The 12,043-nt window shown below is 40.5% G+C and overlaps 1 protein-coding gene across 2 annotated transcripts in view; it reads left to right on the top strand.

The window, feature by feature from the left end:
* Nucleotides 1-12,043, top strand: part of PAPPA2 (pappalysin 2) — a 249,137-nt gene that overhangs the window by 138,410 nt on the left and 98,684 nt on the right. For both annotated transcript variants that reach the window (XM_032463680.1, XM_006187282.3), the window contains exons 13-14: nucleotides 10,189-10,324; nucleotides 10,525-10,741. In XM_032463680.1, coding sequence (XP_032319571.1) covers nucleotides 10,189-10,324; nucleotides 10,525-10,741 — 353 coding nt within the window. The remainder of the gene's footprint in view (nucleotides 1-10,188; nucleotides 10,325-10,524; nucleotides 10,742-12,043) is intronic.

The raw sequence follows: 12,043 nt of genomic DNA, 5'->3' as shown, positions 1-12,043 counted from the left end.
AAAAAAAAATATATATATAATAAGATTTGGGAAAGAGCAACTTAATCTAATCAGTGCTTAAATGCAGAAGCTTGTGCTTCTGTATTAATGGGCCCAGACATATTTCATATTTCCTTTCCTCTTAAGGCCTAGTCCTGCAAGGGTCTCAACTAAAAGCTTGTATCAGGCCTTCCACCTTGATAGTCTCTGAAGCGCAGTTTCTATTTCCTCAACAGTATGTGTCTGCTGAAAGTTCTGCTTAACGTTCTGGCCTTTCATCTGCCAATTTCTGCCTAGCGTCGTACACTCTTCTTCTGCTTAGCTTAGAAGTTGAAAATCATCTCAGTGGCAATAATGACACAGCATGTTAGGTAGGTTACCTTTGATGTAGTTTCTCTCTTGTTGAGTCTCTTCAGTCCTGACTGCCTTGGTTGCTCTTAAATGCTTTCAAACTTTTCTTTTTGTTTACTTTATTCATATTTTTTAATTGTCCTTATCAGTTGTACGTGTCCTACTCTAAGTTACTTCATCATAACTGAAAGCAGAAATCTCCAATTGGAATTTTTAATGTATGTATATTTTCGAGATCTGCACTCTGTCCTTATTACAAGTAATATAGGAGTAATATTACTTGTGTGAGAAAAAAATCACGAATATCATTGGAAGTTAATATATAAAAATATAACAAAAATTTAGTTTTCACAAATCCACATAATACCAAATAAATTAGGAAGTGATTAAAAAATATTAGCTAGGTAAGTTTTATTCCAAAGTTTTCTGAGGACTGAAGGATTTCTAACTCTTTATTATTCCTTTTATTTTACTTTAATCTTGATTTGCTACACAGTATGATTTGTATGCAATGGATTAGAGACAAATTTATTGCGCAAGTGAGAAACAACTGTACTGGAAAACATTAGCCTTGAAAATATCTTTCCAAAATATTTTCTTTACTAACATGCTACTTGCCCAACAAAATTTCTATCATTTTACTCCATATTTACTAAGGTAGCTTATCTCTGTTAGTTTTCCTTACTGTTATTATTATTATCATTATTATTATTATTATTATTATTATTATTATTATTATTATTATTATTATTATTATTATTTAAATCTTGGGTCAATAGACCAAAATTTGAGAACTTTCTCTTACATAGCATAAAATGTGGATTCTTTGTATTGTTTACAATAATAAGCACATTTTAAAGCCATTTACAGTTTACAATGTGCATTCTCACACATTTTTTTATTTGATCCCCATAATAGCCCTGTGAGTTTGGCAAAGTAGGTGTTTTCCTGTTTTACAGATGAGGAAAATAAGGATCAAAGACTCGAAGCACTTTTTCTACATCACCCAAGAATAAGAGTAAACCTGAAGTTCAAGCTTATGCCTCTTGACTCTAATCCCGAGTTTATTCCTTTACACTGTATTGCCTCATTCAGTCAACATTCATTATGCACCTGCGATATGCCAAACCCAGAAATAAGCACTGGGGATAAACAGGGAAATATGACATGAGCAAGAAAACAAGTTAAAACATATGTGGAATTGGAAGAAAAGTTTTTCTGTCTTCTTTTGTTGGATTTCTTCTAAATTCTTCAAAGACGATATATTTGTGGATCTAGTCCATAGGATTTATTAAGTGCATATTGTAAACTCTAAGGGCCAGTAGGGGATAGAGAAAGAAACAGAAGGCATGAGCCTGTCCAGAAAGTGCTTTGACTCTAAGCAATATAGACAACAAGTGAAGCAATCTGAGAAGCAGACATTCAACAAAGTACTTATTATTTGGTTTCACAAGGAGCCCATCTACATATGCAAAATCATATGTTCACATTTATTTCCATGGCTGGTCTATAATGCCTCCAGTTTAGAATGGTCCCACTCAGGCTGGACTGGTTAGCAGTCCTAACAGGAACCACCACATGGTCATAGTGTTTTAAATACCGAGGTCCTCCTCCACATTAGTTATAAATTGCAGACCACTGCCTGGAAGCCCTCTGTACCTAAAGCCCAAAGTCTGTTAATCATAATTTCTTCCCTTTCTTTGTTTAGGTTCAACTAGCCAAACACTGCATATGAATCTTTAACAGAATAGGCAATGCATATTTAATTGATTGGATTTCAAAGATGAGAATCCCAAAAACCAGGCACTAAAGAGGAGGCGATAGAAACATATTTATTGAGACTTATTCTGGTCCAGATATCTTATTATCAGTTGTCATACGAATTTTTATCAGGTATATGATTTTTCTGATTCTAAAAGTGATTATCTGAAAACTCATTTAAGATACATAGTAGAGGTACAGATAGGATTCAGATTCAGATCCAGCTTATTCCAAAGCCCATGGTTTTTCCTCTATATGGAGGGTTGGAAAACATTTTCTGTAAAGAGCCAGATAACAAATGTTTTAGGGTATGTGGCCCATAGTCTCTTCGCACTGCTGTTGTGGAGCAGAATAAAAGCCACTGTAGACAATACATAAATGGATGAGCATGACTGTGTGCTGATAAAATCATACTTATGAACCCCAAGATTCAAATTTCATACAATTTTCACATTATTCACATTATTTTTCTTTGAATTTTTTTCAACCATTTGAAAACGCAAAAGCCATTCTTAGCTCACAAAACAGACAAAAGCAAGCAGTGGATCAGATTTGGTCCATGGACTGTAGTGTGCTGACCTCTGCTCTGTTATCTAGTTTCCAGTTAACGCTAAAGGTATTTATGAACATTTGTCTTATTTCCACACGATGACAATATTCACTGTTAATTCTACTCAATAAACATTGCCTAAAATGAACAAAAACATTGTCCTGTAGAGGAATTCGATGATGAGTGCGTAACCATCTTCACCCTTAAGTTATATACACCTCAGTGGGCATGTTTACGTAACTACCGTAGAAGACGAAATGTTATAAGTCATATGCTACAGATAGAGTAAAGTGTAAAATAGACTCAAAAGGACCTGCAGACTGATTATAGACATAGGAAGATAGAACTAAGCCTCATCTCAGACTGAATTTCCCCATTATCTCATCTTCCACACTCATTGTACCACACACAGCACACATGCACACACACGCACACATTCTAGGATTTAGAAATTTTAGTCATAACAGATTGCTTTCAGTGCTGGAAAACACCAAGGTTTTTACACTTCCATAACCTTTTAGGTAAGGAATTCATGTGTTTCCTTCTTAGTAAGTGCTTTCTCCACTTTGTCTTTCCAAAAAACGCGTACTCAATCTTCTAAGATTTGACTCAAGGACCACTTCTCTTGTAAGGTGTAGACTTCCCTGAGCTTCTCTCCCAAGCCCTACTTAGTATGTATAATTAATCTCTTCCTTCTATGACTCCTCAATAAACATTTCTGTCATAGTTTCTATACACTTTATTCTGTCTCTCTTGTTTCTGTCTCTCCATCTCATAAACTGTAAGGATCTTGCAGACCACATCTGGTCCTGGTTGTATGAACACAGACCTGCCTGTTGTGATGTTTAAAATGTTTGGTGATCGCATGAATAAACGATGGGAATGTCAGGTCTTAGTCTTGGCAATCAAGAGCATATTGATAATACTGCTTATGACACAGAGCAGAGGCGGGTAGGTAGGACGGTGGGCTTGGCTAGATTGAAAAGGGGAGGTGACAAAGGCCAGAAATAGGGGTAAACCACCTCTTCCTGCAAAACTTTTTAAAAGATGGACTGTAGTTTAAGTGGAAACCACATCAAAAAGAATCTTCAAAGATGGGGAGAACTGGTCATTTTCTTTGGTTGTGGCAGGCTGGATTCTTTAGGAAGCAGATTCTGAGATGAAACTCAGTATGCAAGATGTTTGCTAAGGAGTGGCTATCAGATGCTAAGGACAAAGATAACTATATCTATTGGTACTTTTAGAGCTTTGCTACTCAAAGTATGGTTGGCCTCCAAAAGCATCAGTTTTACCTGAGAGCTAGATAGAAACACAGAATCTCAGATCTACTAAATCAGAATCTGCATTTTAATTTGATTCTCAGGTGATCGGTATGTACCTTAAGGCTTGAGGAGTACTGCTTTAGAGGATTGTTATTTCAGCACTCAGTTAAATGACTGATGTTCAAAATGTTGCCTCTAATTTATCAGGTGAAAATTCAGTTAAATACAGGATCTTCTTTTTAAAAGGAAAGAAAATGTCATAATACATACTGGAATTATTTCTGTATATATGATTGAAAAGTCTAAAAAGTTCTTCCTTTTCAAAGTAAATTTTTCTCTTTGGAAAATTAACCTATGGATTCCTGCAGTCCCTGGGAATCAAAAAAAAAAGCAAAAGATGACTATGTATATATGATTTTCATTTTTAATCAAAAACTAGTGTAGTTCATTGAAAAAAAAGAACTTTATCTCCCTATGGCTAAACAGTTTCTCCTCAGAGTAAAGGACTCATTTTCCATTTTCCCATCTGATTGCTACTAATCTAACTTTATTTTTTTTTAACATGGAAGCTTTTTCAGGCCCTAGATATGACAACTTAGCAAACTCCAAGTTTCATAAATAATTGGAATGACAATTTTTTTTCACCCAGAAGGGAAACTTTGGCCCTGCAGTGCATCCTTCATCCCCTCACTTAAACATTCTTGCTCCCAAGAGAACCTTCTTTATCTGTATTTCATAATACATTTTCTCATTCTCAGACTTTGTCTTAAGTGGAATTTCCCCAGGATTCACATTCTGAGAAGAAGATTTGCATGCAGAAAGTTTATGGAGAACTTTCCTTGGAATCAACATCTGTGGGCGAGTTAAAGAAGTGGGGGGTGGGCAGAGGGGGGAGTGGAGCTAGGAAGCAGCTGCGTAAAGGTGTCAGCATCCTGTGGGGAACTGGGATGGCTCTTCAGCGTTGTCCCTACTTGTGCACCACTCATTCCTATCAGAAGGCCACTAGACATGGGTTTCTCCTTCCCCCTTACTACAGGAGAGTAGCATGGCATTGTGGAGGGTTTTTTTCTCTGAGGGAGATTCCTTGAAAAAGACTTGATGTGAACTGAATGATCAGCCATGAAGAGGGGGTTTGGGTGGAGCACCACAGTATCCACTACAGCTTTGCTTTTGCCTCTTTCTGATCTGCCTTCTGAGTCTCACAAGCTGTTCTGACACAAAGTCTCTGCAGACTTAGCCCTGGTGTCTAACACCACAGATGAGGAGATGCTATTAGGAGTTGAGCCAATGAGGTGATTCTTATCTGAATCCTTCCACCGATTTGCCAAATCATACATTGTCAGATGTCTTCTCCTGGATGGCAGTGGTCATAATGGAGGTTTCCTCTTTCTTTCATAAAATGACAAGTGGACCTCACTCTTCAGAAAAAGAACCACAAAAGCACATGGTTTTTATAACCTTACTTGTGCTCTGAAGGAGTAACACAGTGAATCAGCTGGGTTTTGACCAACACCAAGAGAAATAGGGGACTGGACATGGGAGGGAAGTCAAATCAGGTTCAAAACTCTTTCCACATTTTGACTCACATCCTCAAGTGTTGAGGCCACCAAGACTGCTCAGAGACAAGAGGCTAGTTGGCTCACACCTTCCCTTCATCTGTTAGATTTGGACTTCAGGTAAGATACCTTGAAACCTTGAGAGTTAAGCTCTCCCGTCAAATTCCTTAAGTTTACATAGACAGCAATATTATTAGGGAGAACCACATAAAATTGCCAGTATTTGATGGTTTCTCACCTACCAAAAAACCATGTGGTTCAACCAATAGTATAAGAGTCCTTAATCTAATTTCTGTTGACCCTAACTGGACTATGAATGGTTTTCAGAGGGTTCTCTTAGCTCCCTGAAATAGTATAATGCTTTTATACCTAAGTCTTCATGCGACTTCATTTTTTGTGGGGAGAAAGGGCACACATGTCAACAAATTTTCTAAGAAAGTTGTAATTTTTTGCTCACTCCAAATTAAGACCCATAGGACAGTCAAAAGAATACAGAACTTAAAGTCAGAAAACCCAGATTCCTACCTGTCTAACATTCAGCTAGAGGAAGTCACTTAAGCTCTCAAAATCCTCCTTTCCACTTCTATAATATAACCTTTGTATCTTGGTGATATTTTGGCACAAAAATGTCTAATAGGAACAAAAAACCCAATGAGTTTAGTGGAGTCTCTAGCAACGCATGTGATCATGTTTGGCAAACTGGAAAATGCTATACAAACAGAAAGTAGTGTGTGTACACTTTCTCCTGTTCAAGGGCCTTCCCTTCTTCTCTGGAATCAGGAAGTGCCATAGATGAATGAAGATGGAAAGGCACACACACACAAAATAACATCTCAGTAACTAACCAAAAGCATTTTAAAACCTCAGGGAAGATTCTTTTCAAGTTTGTGGTATGGTTTCAGGGTCTGCTGTCCAGGGACCACCACAAAGGATGACCTGGACTTTGAAATGCTTGGTTTATGAGTCTATTAAGTGTGTCTGTACCCAGCAGGCAGATTGAAGACGCATTTCTTAAACCTAAACAGTTCTGCACTATGGAAACATTCTTTCAGTCTTGCCCCTCACCAGTGGCCAGAAGTTAGACTGGCAGTTAATATGCAAGCTTTCGGTGGAAAGCTGAGCGTGTGGGACTGGTTTTCCACTTCTGTCAGTCAGCCAGTTTCTCTCTCTCTCTCTCTCTGTCTCTCTCTGTCTCTCTCTCTCTCCCTCCAATCTTATATTTTCTCTGATTCAAAGTATTCTGTGATAGATTCACTGATCTAATTTCACTGGCAATCACTCTATCTTTAGACCATTCCTCAACCTGAGAATCAACTGCTTTTCTAGAAGGTGTTGACTCCTTTCTGATATCTAGCTATAGTATATCTTCTGCATAAAAGCCAGGTTCAAATTAATTTTATATTGCCTGTGAAATACATGGATGCCATCTCCTTGTTAAATAATAAAGCATTAGAGACAAAGCTAATAGACTCCTTGACGTAGCCCCTTGGACTTTTCTCTCAGTGCATGCCTGGTGCTCATTTCAGATCTGAGTCGTCGCCAAGGAGATGCATCAGGTATGCTTTGTCCTGAAGGGGACGGCTGTTCACATAACGCATCTGGTGTGGTGATGAAAAAAGTGTCGAACCTGTATTGGCAAAGGTGGTGTCGGGATAGAACGAGCCGAGCTTCATGTTGCCTAATTTTCTGCCCCAGCCACTACCTAGTTTAACATCCAGGAACATAAAATTCATTACTTATTTCATGTGAAGTAAAAATAACCTAGACCATTGCATATATAAAGATTATATATATAATATACATTAATATATTATATATATTAAAATAGCTGTGACTTGGCTGTGGAAAGAGCAACTTTTAAAAATACCATCTTTGTTCAAGTGAGGAATGCACTTGTACTGTTCTAATTATGCTGCTAATTCTAGAAGTTTCTTTGTCCGTTTGTACAGCAGAAGTAGGTTTTTAATAAATGTACATTGAATTGAATTTTCTGAAAAGTCTATTCAGAGAGTTATGTACACAAAATGTATTTTTTTATCATTCCTGTTTATAAGGTAGAGCTTCAAATATTGCCAGTTCCTGTGGAAGCAGAACCTGGGGTACCATTTCACGTCCACTTGTGCCATTTTAAAGGAGCACATGTGAAATATTTTAGCCTATAAATTTCAGAAAAGCACAATGCTCTATGTACCAAAACACATGGCTGTAGTTTTAATTTTTAAAAATTTATTCTTTACTCTTGTCTTCCTGTAGTTTGAACAGAGTGAAAAATAATTTCTTCTTAGAAATGAGAATTATTGAACGTAAAGTCCGTACTCGATAAAAGGCACTGTCCTATGTGCTTTCACACGGTTTCATTTAGTCTTCGTGGGAACCACGTGAGAAGAGGTGGTTTGTCAGTTTCTCAGACGTGTGGAAGAGGAAATCCAGGCTCAGAGAGGAGAGATGGACTGTGCAGATTTACCCAGCTAGTAAAGACGGAGCTAAGCATTAAACCCAGGGTTCTGCCTGGCCAGCCCTCCTTCAGGAATGGTGAACTCACTCGATTCCCTTTACCATGGCTCAGATTCGTTATACGTGTACGTGCAGATTCAAACCAGTCTCTGCTTTTGAGGTTCCAACAGTTGCATGAGAGAGTTTGTATTTCCCTTGCGTTTAGTTGCTACTGTGGGGCAGACTGGGTATTTAGATGAGAATGAAGTCTGGCTGCCTCTCCTGTGTCACTGTGAGAGGAAATGCCCAAGACTTGGCACCCCGTACCTTGATCAAACCCTTGTCTCTTTTTGATTTGTGTATCCCAGCATTCCTCTGCCTGTGTCTCACCTGTGGTTTTCCTACTTAAGCCATGGCCTGGAAATCCCGGCATAACCACTTCCCACAAATCAAGGCACAGAGACACTGCCACCAGGAGCAGGCTTGCAGGTTCAAAGTGATTTGGGATTCAAAGACCCTTAGAGCAAGGAGATGCAAAACGAGTTGGAAGTTTTGGGCACGGGCCCTCGGGACGGAGAAATCCACACCGTGAGGCCTAGTAATTAGTTTCAGGTGGGTGGTGTCTTTGTTGGGACCCAGCAGAGACTGGGAAAACTGAGCTCTCCTGTTCCTTGTGGAAGCTACCCCACTCTTCGAGTCTGAGGCCTGTTGGGGTAAAGCCACCAGGTACTTGTTTGGAGTCTGTCTGTTGCTGGCTCAGGAAACAACCCAGCACTTTCTTCCAATACTCAGGTCTCTTTTGTGGTGTATGAAAAGGAAGAGGTTGTGGGAGACCCCAGGGGACTTTGATGTCAGTGGGGGCTGGAGTTGAGGGCTTTGCATTCGGCTCCTGGTTCCCTTATGGTGTGTTTCATGTCTAGCCCTCATTCAGCCAGGGACAAAGGGCCTCGTATTGCAAGCTGTAACCTATGGGTCTGGATACTTCTTAGATTATAAAGAAATATTTATTACTTCAAAGAGGGAAAATGAAAAGGGGGGAAAAAGAGACTGTAAAAGGAGGGTGTGGCTGGTCTTTCCCTCAAAGGAGGCGAGAAAGAAGGCAGAGTTGTGCTATGCTGACCACTGAAAATCATAAAATCACCCTAATTAAGCCAGCCGTGCAAATGGACACTCTATAAACACACCACCAAGGCTCAGGGAAAGTCAGTCTGCGGACGAGGAAGAATTCTCGTTAAAATGGAAAACATGTTTTACTCTCCTGCTCCCCGTTTTAAGAAAAGGCCTCTACCATTAGATGTTGGACCCTGCTCTGACACTGAGGGCGGTTTTTCTTCTGGGGCTTTGTCCCTTTCAGAGCCTGATAAAAAGCTAGAGAGATACACACAGCAGAATGTTGTAAGGTCCGGCACCAGATTCTAATCATGCAGCAAACATGCAGCACCAGGGAAGGTTAGCAACAACTCTCAACAGAAATGAAGAGTAATGCTGCGCTACAGGAAGTACAGCAGAGGAAGACTTTACTACATCAAATAATTTCAATGTGGAAAATAAACTCTCCAGGTCCCCCCCCACCACCACAATCTCTAAGACGTTTTCTTTTATATTAAAGGATTCCGAAGGACGAAACTTCCATGGTTTACTGTGAAGGACTGTTTCATTGTTAATTAGTCTAACCATCTAGGGGTATTTCTTATAAGTAACTGAATTTTCTGGTGCCTCCCTGTTGCCCTCTTTTCCAGCCATGGGGAAGGTGTGCTTGGGGACCTTAGTCTCAGAAGCAGCAGCCTGCAGTAGCCTCTTCCTCATGTCATCGTTCAAATGCTAAGTGACGGCTTCTGATACAAATTTGAGCGAGAGGCAGGAAGGTGGGGAAGGATAATTAGCTCTGCCAGTTCAGAACGAAGTGATAGCTTGGTGGTCATCTTGTCCACTTCTCTCACTTTGGAGATAGGGAGCTATGTGGTGGTTGGCTGTCTCCAGCAATGTTCTCTTTGAGTGATCTTTTGAAGTCATTTAAAGAAAGATTCAGATTAAAAAAAAAAAAAAAAAGAATCAGTGGAAGTAAAAAGTCTCAGAAAAAGGTGAGCAGTTCCATACCTGAAAGTTATCCTCTTTCCAGCCAATTCAGACTTTTGGGGTGACACTGGCATCCTTCTGTGCCCACTGCATCTCATCTGTAAGGGAGAAGGGAGCTCTCTATACATGGCACGTCACTTGAGAAGTATAAAAAAAGTGTGGCACGTGCCTTGATGCCCAGTGGGAATAATGGCTCATCCATATATGTTCTTATGCCTAGGTTTGTTTCAATAGACCAGGAGTGGCCACAGCAATTTTCATTTTCTTGACATCTGATGGCCTGGTACCTGGGGGACATCAGCGGTCAACAGTGACCCTCCACCTGACTGATGTCAGTGGAAACAGCCATTCTCTTGGTGAGTCTGATAATTACCCCTTTACGGGCACTAGAGGACAGTCGGATAGGCCCAGGAATCAGCGTAAGGTCTGTCTCTGATATGTTTGGGACCTTGCCTACCTCACGCAGCTAATGAGAAGAGAAAATGAATACTAGATACGTAAACTTGGTGCTACATGAATGGCTTAAAATACTGTTCATTTCCTTGTTTCTCTCCAGGAACCTATGAACTGTCATGCCAGCATAACCCACTGGTTATCAATGTAACCCATCCCTCGCATGTCCTCTCCCACCACACCGCCTCAGCGCTGCTGAATTTCTCATCCCCGTTGGTGGGCATCTCAGCGGTGGCTCTAAGGACCTCCTCCCACATAAGTCCTCCAGCTCCCAATAGCTGCACCCCAGAGCACCAGGGGCAGAACCGTCAGGGACAGAGGTACAGAACCCCCCTTTCTTCCCTTTCCTCTTTCTTTTTCTTGTGACATGCTGCTGTCATTTTCACACATGCCATTGTGTATATAGTGGGTGTTTGTTCAGCAGCTAAAAATGGTCTGAGAACTGCTGAAAAGGTAGAAGAAGCAAGCAAAGGACGATTCGTAGGAGGCTCACTTGCGTTTCATATTTTGCTCTTCTTTCCTTAGCTGAGAATAATTTTTATGTAAATATTTATCATCTTTACAAGGTCTTCAAATCTTTTTTACATATAAAACCACTGCCTTCAAATCAACACTGTTACATAAACTGCCAAAAACTCAATGCTCCCTAAGCAACGTATGTTTTTCCACTTGTTCCCTCCTGGACAGTGTATCTAGCAAGTTTAACAATTAGTTTCTAAGACATGTCATCTAATCAGTTAAGCTTACTGTGGAAATCGGGACTACACTGGCTACGTGTGGCTTTCTGTGGACATCTGCGAATGTCATCACGTAGACAGGATGGATTTGCTTTGCTGGATTCTCAGCCACAGCCGGTAGAGGAACTGTATGGACTTCACAGCGATGGTGTGCCCAGGCTTGGCGCTGATGGGGCAAGGAGCAAGCCAGACATGATAATCTGTGCTGCCGTTGGGCTGGACTCATTCTATGAGTGGTCTAATCGACTGAATGGGACTGCAGGTAACAGGGTTTGTTCCCTCAAGGAGTGAGGTGTCAGGCAGTTGGGATCCTAGTCACAAAATCTGGGGTTCTGGACAGTGCTCCATCACCAGGGAGGAACTCCGATGCCACCATGCCCAACCTAGGTATCCCAGAAACCCAGCCTTGATTAGGGACTAGAGGTAGAGGGAACTAGTATAGTATATTAGTTATCTTTCTCTGTATAGCAAATTATATCAAAATCTAGTGGCTTATCACGATTTCTGTTGGTGAGGAATTTGGATGCAACTCAGCTTGGTGCTTCTGGCTAAAAGTCTTCTAAGAGGTTGCCGTCAGCTGTTGACCAAGGTTTCAGGAGCCTCAAGGCTCAAGTGGAGCTGGAAATTCACTTCTAAGCTCATTGATGTGGCTTTTGGCAAGCCTCAGGAGATTGGCGTCCAAACTCATATAGGTGCCAATCAAACTCATAGAGGTGCCGGTGGTGGGCACACTCACATAGGCATGGCTAGGTTCCTTGTCAAGTGGCCTTCTCCGTAAACTGCACGAGTGTCCTTGTAACATGGAGGCTAATAATCCAAGCAAGCAAGCAAGCAAGAAAGGAAGGAAGGGAGGGAAGAAAGAAAAGGAAGGAAGAAAGGAAGGAA

Source organism: Camelus ferus, chromosome 21, assembly GCF_009834535.1.
Source record: "Camelus ferus isolate YT-003-E chromosome 21, BCGSAC_Cfer_1.0, whole genome shotgun sequence".
In the NCBI taxonomy this organism is placed as follows: domain Eukaryota; kingdom Metazoa; phylum Chordata; class Mammalia; order Artiodactyla; family Camelidae; genus Camelus; species Camelus ferus.
This window is presented reverse-complemented; position numbering and strand designations above follow the sequence as displayed.